The following is a 14726-nucleotide window of genomic DNA, read 5'->3' on the forward strand; positions in this document are numbered from 1 at the left end:
TGTTGTATTGTTGACTATCTTTGCTTTTCGTGACTGTTCAAGGCTTTTCTCAAGTCAAATCTTGAAGTAAGATTTTTGCACAAGATTGGCAAATAATACATGATTTGGCTGATCATTTTACACTTAAACGGAACTTTAATGTAATTAATGGGTTTATTATTATTTATGCTGATTGAACACTTACTCATTATCCAATCAACCAGCAGATCGCCAAAATTTTTGCAGAAAGATTTCCGTAGCTGATGCATTTGGCAGTTTTTTCAACGTCGCTGTTTTTGAAGCCGAAGACTACGTCATAATGTTTCTCAGCTTTCACCATGTAAACAAAATATCGCCAATCAAAGAATTTTCAAAAGACTTTTTTTTACTGTGTTAAATAATCCAGCAACTAAATTTAGCAAATCCATAAACAGCACAAAACCTTCCATTAATTTTCCTTTTTGCACAATTTCAAACAGTCACCAAATTTTACTACTTATTTTGGAAACATTTCGGATAAAACTGTTTAGCGCCATTTTATGGTGACCAAAAGTATCTCAGCATCTGGCGACGATATCTCTGTAACGAGAATTAATATCATATCGTTTTACAAAGTAAGGAAAGAATGGGGGAGCACCATCGAAGGTACTCCAAAACGACTTTCGCAAATTCGGTAAAATCGCACCAAGAGCCCACGATTGAAATTTCCCAAAATAACTAAAGCAAGTATAAGGGGATTACGAGCGCAGCTACTTTTTTTTAATCAACTTCGTACTTCATTAGCCATACAGAGAAGGTTTTAGACTCCATGTTAAAAAAAAAAGTATCAACAGATTAATCTTTTTAAACATGAGAAGAATTTCATGTTTTGGAAATTTGTATATGCTTAAATCTAGTGCTTTCGTTTCTAAAGCAATACTATTTTGTTCTTTATACTTATTGATATTTTAGTTTTATGGGTAAGGAAGAAACTCGATTCTTAATCACGTCAAAAAGATGTGTTTTAAATTCTTTCACTTAAAACAGAAAACAAAAGCAAGTAACGATTTTTTCTCATAATTATTACTGACCCAGGCAACGCCGGGTATTTTTGCTAGTCTTACTAATATTATATATGCGAAAGTTTGTCTGTATGGATGTATGGATGTTTGTTACTCTTTCACGCAAAAACTACTGAACGGATTTTGATGAAACTTTACAATAATATAGCTTATGCATCAGAATAACACATAGGGTAGTTTTCGTCCCGTTATGGGGGGCAAAACCCCCTTAGGGGGGCAATAAAACACAATTTTTGTATAAATTCTCTAATATTGGGATGAAAAAATACTTGCACATATTTACATTATGTGTCCATCGAAAGCTCTGATTTTTCTGCTGAAGATGGCACCTGTTCGAAATTTCTAAGTAGAATAAAAAACGAGTTATGAGCTTTTTAGATCCATGTTCGAAGGCTTTCCTCAACTCAATACAGTATTTAGTGTATCATCTCAACTCCCTGTCGATAGCGACAATTGTTGTATTGTTGATTTTCTTTGCTTTTCGTGATTGTTCAAGGCTTTTCTCAAGTCAAATCTTGAAGTAAGATTTTTGCACAAGATTGGCAAATAATACATGATTTGGCTGATGATTTTCCATTTAAACGGAACTTTAATGTAATTAATGGTTTTTATTATTATTTATGCTGATTGAACACTTACTCATTATCCAATCAACCAGCAGATCGCCAAAATTTTTGCAGAAAGATTTCCGTAGCTGATGCATTTGGCAGTTTTTTCAACGTTGCTGTTTTTGAAGCCGAAGACTACGTCATAATGTTTCTCAGCTTTCACCATGTAAACAAAATATCGCCAATCAAAGAATTTTCAAAAGACTTTTTTTACTGTGTTAAATAATCCAGCAACTAAATTAGGCAAATCCATAAACAGCACAAAAACTTCCATTAATTTTCCTTTTTGCACAATTTCAAACAATCACCAAATTTTATTACTTATTTTGGTAACATTTCGGATGAAACTGTTTAGCGCCATTTTATGGTGACCAAAAATATCTCAGCATCTGGCGACGATATCTCTGTAACGAAAATTAATATCATATCGTTTTACAAAGTAAGGAAAGAATGGGGGAGCATCATCGAAGGTACCCCGAAACGACTTTCGCAAATTCGGTAAAATCGCACCAAGAGCCACAATGATTGAAATTTTCCGAAATAACTAAAGCAAGTATAAGGGGATTACGAGCGCAGCTACTTTTTTTTAATCACTTCGTACTTCATTAGCCATACAGAGAAGGTTTTAGACTCCATGTTAAAAAAAAGTATCAACAGATTAATCTTTTTAAACATGAGAAGATTAATTTCATGTTTTTTAAATTTGTATATGCTTAAATATTGTGCTTTCGTTTCTAAATCAATACCACTTTGTTCTTTATACTTATTGCTATTTTAGTTTTATGGGTAAGGAAGAAACTCGATTTTTAATCACGTCAAAAAGATGTGTTTTAAATTCTTTCACTTAAAACAGAAAACAAAAGCAAGTAACGATTTTTTCTAATTTCCCAGGCAACGCCGGGTATTTTTGCTAGTGTTATAATAAAAATCGATCGCCATTTCAAGTTTTGGTGCTGCCATCTATATGACAAATCTTACACTAATATATCGAATATTGTTTTTCAATATTAAGACGGGGCAAAAACTGGAATAAATATCATAATCATTAATCATACAATAATAATTATATTATTTATCGGACTTTTCGCCTTTTGTCTACCAATTGATAAAATTATAATTTCTTAGAAAAATATTTCCCTCTTTTTTTTTATTAGTAAAACGTAAGAAGCACGTAGAGTTTTTTTATTTGTAAAATTTTACGCGTAACCTTTTTATTTTTAATTAAACTATCTTATTTTTAAAAACGTTGGTTACAAACGTAGAATTTTAACTTCGCTTATGACAAGATTGATACAAAGAGCAATTTATTTAAAAGCAAAACTTTGAATAAATATTGCAAAAACTGTTTCGACGTTATCTGAGATCTTGAAACACTGTTTCCAGTATTTTTGTTACAGAATTGTAATCTAACAATTGATTTATACAGCATGTTTCGACTGTAGTACAATAATGATTTTAAAGGCACAATTTTTCTTTGTAACTGTTCATGCAATGCGTTTTTACCTGTTTCATCAAGAGGAGGGAGGAGAGGGACACAGAAGTAGAAACATAAAACATTTTCATTTGTACAAAAATTTATTTTATTTTGCAGTTAAAATAATGTGCTGGTAACATTTCAGAAATAATTATATTCGCCTTCAATAAGCTCAAACAATATTGCCATTTAATCTTGAATGCAGCTGCTCCAAGCTAAAAAGAAACAAAAACGAAAGTTTGAATCGGAGGGCATAAAGCTAAAATAAAATAGCATTATTAACAAAATATTTTTCAAAAAATTTAAACTTTCATGGCAAGTGTGTGAAACACAGGCAGAGAATACCTCTAAAAAAAAGAGTTTTCCCATCGTGAAACTCTATTTATTTGAGGGGGGGGGGGAGGAGATTCTCCTAACTTTGTTTTTGGAGTTTACATTGCAAACATTTGCATTAATCTGCCAGTATTGATTACTTGTAGTCGTCATCTTAAAATGATCAATCTGTGTGTTACCGGTAAAGAATAAAGCACCGGCGTTCTATAGAACGCCTATAAGCCTTATATATAACTCTAGGCGTTTTTAGACTAAGTATGAAATATGGGGTTATTCTGAAGAAAATAATGAGAGTGCAATTGAAGAAAAAAACATTCAAAAAACGTAAAGAAAAATGAAAGCTGAACAAAACATGAATTACGCTATTCTTATAAAGAGGGGAATAGTTTCATATAAAAAATGAGTGATTATAATTAACCTACTTGAACATGGAATGACAATTTGATTTTATCTCATTAGGTTTCACGATATTCAATACAAATCGAAGCTGTGTTTCATACTTTACGGATTTCTCATTTGACATTCTACAGAATGCCTGTGAAATATGTGAAATATGATTCATTTCATACACTGCCTGTTAGTTTTAGCAATTATATACATATTTCCTAGGTTTGTAATTGTACAATGATATTTACAATTTTTTCATTCTAATAAAACAAAGTTGAAATAATAAAATTTTGAACATCGTATAACATTATAAACATAATATTATGAAATAGTTCATCTTGTAAACTTTCGACTTTTTTTTTTATTTTTAAGTACGAAGAAAGTATTATCGTGATTTGTTACACCGTTTGCGTGTTAAACATTCTAGGTTATCGTATTCATTGATTATAGGTTGTTGTTTCTTGGAAAATGTATTTTTAAAAAATATTCTCAAATGTAGGGTAAGGTTGCTGTCAATGAACCGGTTCCATGACTAGACCGCGAAGATGTTTCCCGTACCAGAGTTTGTGCAGACGCGTAATCAGTTTTAGTACCTTCCTTTGTCTGAAAACAGTCTACTGCAGAGTCGTTGAGTAGCTAAAACTATTTAATCATATTGTTAATAGGTCAGAAAAGATTTCTACCATTATTTTACTAATTATTATTTTCAATTATTTATAACATACTTTAAATATCACTAATCATCTAAACGTGAACATTGAATTAAAAGAATGCCTTTCCAAGTACAATTCCCCATACTTCATGTTTCATCATGATTCGTCACAGCAGTAACACCTACAGTGGCTCCCAAAAGTCTTCGTACACCTAGGACTTTCAACGAAATTGGCCCGAAATCATTGGCTAGAATTAATATTTCGGAATAGGTATTTAATTATAAGATCTCTGATCAATTTTTCACAAAACTGCATGAAAAGTTTTTAAAAAATATTAAAACTTAATTTTTTAAAAATCAAAAACCGAAAAGTGCTGGAAATTTTATCTCACAAAAGTCTTCGTACACTTTATAAAATGTCTATATATTATTGAATAATCTAGCTTTTGATTAAGTTATTAATTAGTAGAATATCATACAATATTCATAACACCTTTTAAACGCTTGGGAATAGATTTCATTCTGTTTTCTTTCTTTTTTTTTGCGTAATTTCTGAGTAAGTGTTCAACCACACTTCGAATCTTACTGTTTCTAGCTCTATTTTCATTTCAAAGCCGCACTTTCGTAATCTAGCCTACAGATATCTCTAAATACGTTACATTAAGTTCAAATCTGGAGATTGAAGGGGTATTTTCTAAACTTTAGTACAGTTTTTAAGGCACTAGACGCAAACGTTGGATACCGCGTGCTTCTTATCGTTGTCTTGATAAAAAAAACAAAGTTGTTTCCAATAACCAAATTTTTGGCTAAGACTTTAAAATTGGTTTTTAAAATATTAAAAGGAACAACATGATTCATTATTTCATCAAAAAATTACAAACTACCAAGTCCTGATGCTGATATGCACCCTCACACTAAAACACCTTCACCGTCCTAATTAACTGATCCAACTAAGTTCTTAAGATTAAGTTCCTAATTTTTTCTTCTACTTACAGTTATACAACAATTTAACCAAAATTGTTGAATTAATTTTTATCTGTAAGTAAGACATTATTCTAAACTGTTTTTAGCTTATTTATCATTGATTTTGGGACGAAAAGCGTAAGCTTTCTGTTTTTCGCACGACCAAGAAAATTTCTGCGGAAAGAGGTCCCATTAATCCAGCTAATCAAAGAACTTGGCGAACAATTTTAGGTGAAAATTAAATGTAAAATGTTTCATTTAACTCTGTAGAAACTTTTACAGTACTCAAATGTGTATTTTTCATAATTTTTTTTAACTTTATATCTACGATCACGTTTTTTGAACTTTGCCGGTTGACCTTTTCTTACCTTGTTTTCGGTCCGATTCCTTTCTTTAAAGCATTTTATCAAGCACTTTACTACACAAACAAATAAATTAACTAATTTAGAGATATTTCAAACCAATTTACCCCTACTGTGGGAAAAAAATTCAAATTTTGAATGACTTTTGCGGGTTTTTTTACGAATGCCAGCCATTTTACAGTAATAAGCAATATATTAAGGAATAAATAAACAAAAAATTAAATCCAAATGACTTATAAGGGTCAACACAATGCAAAAATATTAATAAAACGGCATACGATAATTTTAATTATGAATTTATTCGAAAAGATTTGAGTGTACGATGACTTTTGTGGCGTGTTATTTCTCTGTTTCTTCGTTTTCTGACCCATTTCAAAAAGAAGATCCGTCAATATTTTGAAAAAAATCAATGGGACATATTTAGAATGACATAGGAATGATGTGAAAAAATTTTGGACTTTATATTCGAATTCAGTTTTGAGTTATTTTGGTTTTACTAAAAAATTTCAAAGTGTACGAACACTTTTGGGAGCCACTGTATAAGAAGATTCAAAATGACGCGGATGCTATCATTTGACCACTAGATGTTTCCATGAATGGATCAACCGACAGAGTATTTTATTCATGGAAAATCGCAAATATTGCGGTAACTTCAGCTCAGTTACCTTTGAAAAATGCTCAATTGGGTTAAAATAAATATGACAATGAAAAAAATAATCTTAGTAATTCATAAAACTATACTTTATTGTAATTTCAAGGCAAATTTTTTAATAAAATTGATTAAAAATTTAAAACATAATAATACAGTTTCAAATACTTTTGCTGTTCCAACAAAATGCAAAAATTAGTATTATTGCCAGTGGACAAGTGAGAGCATGTAACGTGCTACAGTAGCTTACAGAAATGGTGGCATGGGACCTTAACGAAGTCTGCCGACAATATAGAATCCTGAAAGCAACTTTAAACAGTCGCATGGAAGATAAAAACCGCTTTGTTGTTTCCTTAGTCACTTATTAAAAAATTAGGAGATAAGAACTTTGAAATAGGAATCTGATTAGTGAATCATATTTTGAAACTAGAGAAGAAGTTTTTGGAATTACTTCCGAAAAATTGGGGAAATTGGCTTTTTAAGTGGCTGAGAAAAATAACATGTCCCGCAGATTAAATTAAGACAAAAAGTCTGTTAATACTATAGTTTCTACTAGTTTGAGATTTAAGCTTCTGATTTCAGCAATAAAATGGTCAAAATTTTAGAGAGCAAGTACAATGTTGCGTCAAATGAAAATTTTCAAAATCGATTTAACGAAATTCTCAACAGTTCAAAAGAGGTTGAAAAGATATTAGCTAAGAACAGTGTTGCACAGGTTGGGAAAATATCAAGTGGTGAACGAGGTGTGATGACAACAGCTGTGCATTGTGTGAGTGCTGGTTTTTTTTTTATTTTTTTTTATGTTTCTTTTATCCGAAAATAAAACATTTTAGAAAATAAATCTATTTCTCTATAACTTATTGTTGTTTAAAATGTTGTTAAATATTTGTAAGTTACGCGTTAATTTTTTAATTTAAAAAGGTAGTCAATCGATGGAAACTCGATGGTCCATCCATAGCAACTGGTAGCCATGAATGGACCACATTCTAAAATATTTATTTCTAATTTTCATTATTTATTGTGTATATTTATCATAAAAGTGAATATTATTATTAAAAGAGAAATATACTGAGAAATTGTTCCTATAATTAACGTGAAATTTGAGTTCGATCTCCTTTCTAAAAAAACCAAAAACTGTTATGTGGTTCATTGCCGGTAACCTTCCCCTACATGATTGTGCTACAGTAAAATTTTAATATTAATTATGTAAAAGGTAATTCAATAAATATGTGATATTTATCAAGATCTATTTACTTAATCTTGTACAACAAAAGTCAAAATTTGACTGAATCACTGAAAAATATGACTTTTTTATGAGTAGTCATACCGCACTCTACCGCGGACCACCACCGAGGCTTTCATTCATCATGGGCTACCTTTTGGTCCGTGTACCACCGGTTGGGAACTACTGTGCTAGACAATATTGAGTGCAATTCATTAATTTGCTTCCGTACAGAAAATTTGTTCTCAAACTTTTGCTAAGAAAAGCCTTCGCCTTTGAGTTTTAGTATTATTCAAAAGAAATCATACGAAAAGAAACATTCATATGACTGCTACTTTTTGGCTTTCTAAATTTCACTTTTCTGTTTCAATTTCAATTTTTATATTTTAACCAAAAGAGAAGAACCACATTAAGCAGTTTTTAATAATAAAACATAATTTGTATACATACATCGCTTCAATCTCTTTTATTCTATCTTTTTAACGGACTCCCTGATTGAGTAGATAGGAGTAAAAGTTTCATTAGAAGTTTGACATGCCAGACAAGCCCTACTACGCGAAAAAATAACCACAATCCGGGTTAGTTTATAATTCAAAAAATAATAATAATTAGTAATAACGCCGTAAAATGACTTTTAAAATAATAAAGAAGTATGTTATAGTTCTTAAGAGTCCATCAAGTGTAATAGTTATAATGCTATTCTAACCAAAATCATTACAACTAGAGTTCACCATAAGCTCTTTCAGCCTTAAATAAACTTTAACTGCTGATAATTTTCAGGCTATTATTCAATGTATTTCTTAACTTTTATCTATAAGGGTTAACCCCAGTAAAAGACAAGTCAGTTTTTGCTTTTGTAAATGATATATTTTGTGGTTTCTTGTATGTTCGCAAAATATAAATTAAAATTATTTGTCGCTGAATCATCCATAAAAACATCAGTAAGTATTGTTGAATTTGTAAATTTGGTCAATGTTCATTTGAAAAAAAAAAACTTCTATTGTTGATATTAATCATATATTTTTTCTATAAATGATGTAATGATATCTTTATAATGATATATTTCAATAATATGTAAAATATTAATGTATAAAGTAAATCTTTTGCATTGCTTTTGGTGAATGATCATTTGTTATCATATTTTATGATGGTTGAAACGTAGAAGCTTGACTCACTATGTTGCCTTTTATCAATGAGATTATTATCATACACTGAGGTGACAAAAGTCTTGTGATAGTGAAATGAAAGTATACAGATGGTAATAGTGTTGCGTACAACACGTATAACTGCGCCGTGCAATGATAGAGCTTTCATTTGCATTTAAGTGATTTACAAAAGAGTTTTAGAGATATTTGAAGAAACGCTATTGGTTTCAACTGGGAAATGTTGGAATTAGACGCTTTTTTCGCTCGGGGTTTTCAGTGGAAACCAAATAAACAAGCTTCTTTACTAATAATAAAGCTGAACGTCTCTCTGTCCGGATCTCTCTCTGTCTGCCAGGATCTTTGTGACGCGCATAACGCCTAGATCGTTCGGCCTATTTTCATGAAATTTGGCACAGAATTAGTTTGTAGCACGGGGGTGTGCACCTCAAAGTGATTTTTCGAAAATTCGATTTTGTTCTTTTTCTATTCCAATTTTAAGAACATTTTTCCCGAGCAAAATTATCATAAGATGGATGAGTAAATTACCAAGTTATCACAACGTGAAACCGTAACATGGGAAAACCAATTGGCGGGAAATTCATCATACATTATTTGTAAATATACTGGCGAACCAAAAGGCCTTTTAATTTTCTACTACGGGCAAAGCCGTGCGGGAGCCACTAGTGTACAATAAAGCTAACATACAATAAATGACAAAAATACAAAAAAAAAAGAAAAACCAGCAGTATAACTGTCTCTTTGGTGATCAAAATATATAACTAATTAAAAATAAATTAATATTTGCGTTATTATTTTTTGTGTGTGCAGCATGTATTAAAGTTCAACCTTTGATATTTTAGGTTTGCTTTGGGTATAAAACAGCTGCACAGAATAATTTAACAAGGCCAATCACCTTTTAAAAGCGATTTTATCTATGCCATGAACAAACAGCAGAATTTTCTTTCCACTTTTTAAGGTTGGAGTATACGAAGTAAGGCTTTTCGGTAATCTCCGCTTGTGTCTTCTGCCACATCTTCGGCCAAGTCTTTTTTGAACAACTTAATGTATGCTTCTTTGATATCTTCCAGATCAATCTGTTAAAATAATAAGAAAAACTCATGAATGCAAATGATAGTAGTCCGAAACTAGAGACTAAAAAAAGAAAACAGAAAGGAAAATAACTGTAGGGTCATTGCGCGAAAACTCCGCCATTTTGTCCCGCACGTAACAACTCATATATTTCATTAAAAAGTAATAATTTTAAAAAGTAATGAACAAAAATATTTTGCTGAAGAAATTACACATACACATTTGTGATTTCTTAAGCAGTAAAATTTTTTTCATTATCCTTTTAAATTATTATTTTTAATTAAATATATGAGCTGTCACATAAGGAACAAAATGTGTCTTTTCCCGTGAAATAGCTCTTCAAACAATGAATGCAGTAGTTCTGATGTAAGTTTTTTTTTTCTTTTGTATAATTATTGAAATGAAACAATTTTTTTATATTATGCGTCATAGCTCATTGCTATTTTAATGTAGGGGAAATGGGGGCGCATGTGGACATAGTATGCTTTACTAACGTAAATTCAAGGAAAACTCTTGGAAAAATCTCAAGTAATGGCAGTACCAGTCATACCGCTTGATCGAATTTTTAGAGCAATCGGCCATTTTATGTTTCTTCGTGACAATTTTGTTTTATCAAGTGTTGTATATAATTTTATCACAGTATTTTTCATGTTAAAGTACATGTTTAGCAACTAATAAGCTAAGCTTAGTTACTGCAAACCATTATATGAACATTCAAGTAAATTTATGAGAGTGTTTAAATTTTTTTATTAAATTAAGAATTTCTTATTCTTGCAAGTTAGTTGTAAAGCAGATGATTGAAGGACTTCCTATTTCCTCTCCGTAACAATAATATTAGTGTACAGGATATTATAAGCGTTGAAAAGAGTGGAAATATTTATAATTCTTCTTCTTCTTCTATAATCAGCAAGTAAATGCAATGTTAACTATTGTTATCATCATCATCATAATTATTATACTAGAAAATCGACCGTCATGGTATGACGGGTGAAAGTTTGCTTCTACATTTCAACGCAGCCATTGCCTGTTTGGTGATATTTTGGTAGTTTTAAGTTTCATCCCTAACTCCAGTGGATTAACCCTTAACTCCAGTAGATAGCGGTCATTGTTGACCGTTCTTTCGTTTCTTCATTCTCCTGAAATGACACAGTCTTACCAATAAAACAGTTAAGTCACCGGATCGAGTTCAGCCATGCCACAACAAAGATTTTCCCTGCATGTTAAACTCTACCAAAACATATTCGCAACTCAAATAAACTTTAGGGAGCGCTGCAGCCACTGTCTAATGGCGGATGAAAAAGGTAAAACAAACAAATGCCGTAACTTATAATTTGCTTTGAAGCTTAATGAATGACAGTAATTTTTCATCGTGTTTGTGGGAACCTTTCTTTTCTATTCTTCTGAAATATCATTACATCATAAACCGTCTGAACCCTGTAATTTACCCCAAAGAAAACACGTGGAATGGAATGTTTTACCTTTTTCTTTAGTGTTGTTAATCGCCACAAGGTAGCGTATTCGAGCTCTGGAGTTGCGAATTATCAAATTATCATGCCTTGGCGCGAATTTCATTGTTGAAACACGCGGGTTACTTTATCATCGGCAATTATTTATATGAAGATATTCATTTATTTCTCTTTTTTTTCATTTATTTATTTTTTACTTAAATGGTTGATCGATTAGTTATTGTTATATAAAACTTACAGCAAGTAAAAAGACATAAAATACTTTCATTTAATTAAAAACTGAAGCTAAAAATCATTTTAAAATACATTATCATACTTTGTATGAAGCTTAAAAAAAATAACAATAAGAATAATCTTTACGGAACAAAATATTATTTGTAGTATGTAGTCTTATAACTTTTTTTTTTTTTTTTTTTTTGTTAATCCAGTGATCAGAGCATGCAACGAAACCTTAAAATTTGACAGTTATATATTTGGAAAACAATCTTTTACTAATGATATAATTGTTGTGCAATTTAAACGGGCACAGTTACAGCTTGCAAACCTTTCAATGTAATTTGTATATGCATATACAGTGGACTCTCTTTATTCTGGGCACTCATGGTACCGAACAAAAGTGTTTAGATTACGGGAGTGTTCATTATAGAGGGAGACTGTACTCTTTTGCGTAAGAGTGGGCTATGTTCAGTACTTTGCCCAGTGAGATATACCGGTAACTGAAGTAGAGGTGTTTAACTTTGAGTTGGTGGTTAGTGCAATGTCTAATTCAACTAAAATCTTGCATTTTTTTTATTTCTCTTTTAGCTTAAAAAGTCTAACGTAACATTCAACAATAAAATATTACTATACAGCTTTTGGTACAAAACATGAAAAAAAAAGTTATTTTAAATCTGTTTTTGCATTGTGTATCCTCAAGCAAGGTATAGTGGTGGTAAAAAAAAAATGCATCACTCGCGCCGCAAAGGAGAGAAATATCATCCCCACTGCATTTAACACACAGTCAAGCATCCCGTATCCCAGATGACTTGGGGGTGCATTTCTGATCAAGGAGTTGGTGGGCTTCACTTTGTGCAAGGAACAGTACACGCTGAAGTATGTATTAGCATTTTGAAGGAGAAATTGCTTCCTACACTGTCCGGGATCACTTTACTTCAGTTCCAAACGTCATTTTCCAGGATGATTCTGCTCCGTGCCATAGGGCAAAACTGGCAAGTAACAATTTAAAAACCTTTATAATGCCATTAGACTTAAACTGACATGGGGTTAAGTAATTTTTTTCTTTCTCTAAACTCACACGCAGGTTCAGAAATGGAAAAATGAGCATGGGGTCAGCAGTTTGCCATGACCCGGAAACAGCCCCAGTCTACTTAAACAAATATCGGATTCCTGCTGTTAAATGTTTATTTCATAAGTTTTGCAGAATTTCACATACATTCATCGTTAATTGGTCGACCAAAACTTCTCACATAATCCCATTGTTGTGAAAATGCGAGCGTTTTTTTTTTTTTTTTTTACCAGCACTGTATGTCCTATCATTCAAATGAAAATGTTTCCAGGTTATTCTCCAGCCACATTTTGCATAAAGGTAATCATACGTTCAAGATCTTGAAAAAAACTTGATACAACGGCTGAATTCTTGAAATATAGTTCAGTGACAAAAATTTCAGGCTCATATTGCTCAACTGAATGATTTCAGTAATCATCTAGAATGCAGTAATATCTAAAAAAAAATATTTTTCCTCTTCCTCTATCCATTTTCTCTTTAATGGCATTCAATCAGTGATAAAATCATGAATGTATTTTAGGCTTTTCAATTGATTCTTAAGAATTCCCGAGCACCGATTGTGAACATGTTCATGGAGGTAGGAGAGGTGATAGTTGAAGATGATTGAAAATGGCGTTCAACCACACACACACATAATACCGTGATGTTCATATTATAGGGTGTTCAGAGTGCAGAGAGGTCAGCCTATGTTAAGTCTGTGGACTTTTGCCAGGACCATCCAAATGTGTTCAAAATATCGTGGAGTTCACATTAGAGAAGTGTTCAGATAGCGGGAGTCCACTGTATATATTTCATATTAAGGAGTTTTTCACGACATTAGTTCTACATTTTTAATCGGGTACATATGTGACTCAAACTTGTTCACATATGCCCCCTATAGGGGCATATGCGAACAATTGAAGGTAATTTTTAAAAATAAGAAATAAAGACTTTGAAAATCTCAAAATTTAGTACTCAAAGAAAAGACTATTCAGTCATACAGCCATATTTGATTTGAGAAATTGATAATATTTTTTTGAAAAATAAATAAAGAAAGAAATTTGTTCACATGTGCCCCCTTTTCCCCTAACACTATCGGTAAGAATTTAAATAACGCTTAAAAGAAAATACAATACTTTAAAAACTGGTCATTCTTAATAAGTGACTTTAAATTTAAAGAAAAAAAAAAGAAATCCTACCTCTGATCTTGAAACTAATATTCGAACTAATGCTGTATCGTCCGTTCCAAGGCCTTTCAAGCATTCCTTCAGTTGCCTTGCAAAATATTTATTCTTATTCTTGATGCAATACACTAAAACAAAACATTATTAAATTCTTATTAATATCTTACAAAACATAACAAGTCAAAGCAATAAGGAACTATCCATACTTTTTTGACTGACGAACTGGAAATTTTTAAATTATTAAAGTTGCAGAGAAGAATGTATGGTTGAGATGAGAAACAGTTATTGAAAAACAATTTGGATTAATCAAATTGATAATAGTTACTGTTAGAACAATTAATTTTAACTTTTCAACGTCATTGATAAAACCCATTAAAAATAAGCAAGCAAGATCTGAGCGTTCGATGTTATAGCGCACCTCAGAATTGTTGGCACTCTGTGGAAGAAACAAAAAATGGAATTCGTAAGAAATGAAGAGGGCAGTAAATGCTATAAGCAAAAAGGAATTCCACAATGTGATTATTAACTCAAAGTTTAGGCACGAGTTTTCAGCTAAAACTTATTTATTATTGTAAACGAACATTATAGCAACCCATGCTTGTCTGGTTTTCATTTGATTTTGAAGTTGTCGTGTCCAAGGATGTGTGACAACAATCCTGACGCGCACTACTATACATCATTTAGATATCTTTATGTATTATATTTGTCGGGATGTCTGCGACGCGCATAGAGCCTAGACCAGCGGATTTTCATGAAATTTGGCACAGAATTAGTTTGTAGCATAAGGTGTGCAACTCGAAGCGATTTTTCGAAAATTCGATTTTTTTCTTTTTCTAGTCCACTTTTAAGAACATTTTACCGAGCAAATTATCATAACATGGACGAGTA

The 14726-nt window shown here is 31.6% G+C and overlaps 1 protein-coding gene across 4 annotated transcripts in view; it reads right to left on the reverse strand.

The window, feature by feature from the left end:
- Positions 1-3209: 3209 nt before the first annotated feature.
- The window catches only part of LOC129217384 (annexin A7-like), a 40113-nt gene continuing 28596 nt past the window's right edge, over positions 3210-14726 (reverse strand). For all 4 annotated transcript variants that reach the window (XM_054851677.1, XM_054851676.1, XM_054851679.1 and 1 more), the window contains exons 9-11: positions 13854-13966; positions 9749-9929; positions 3210-3337 (exon numbers count right to left, since the gene is read on the reverse strand). In XM_054851677.1, the coding sequence (XP_054707652.1) occupies positions 9807-9929; positions 13854-13966 (236 nt within the window). In that variant the 3' untranslated portion in view covers positions 3210-3337; positions 9749-9806. The remainder of the gene's footprint in view (positions 3338-9748; positions 9930-13853; positions 13967-14726) is intronic.

This window comes from Uloborus diversus, chromosome 2, assembly GCF_026930045.1.
Source record: "Uloborus diversus isolate 005 chromosome 2, Udiv.v.3.1, whole genome shotgun sequence".
Lineage (NCBI taxonomy): Eukaryota > Metazoa > Arthropoda > Arachnida > Araneae > Uloboridae > Uloborus > Uloborus diversus.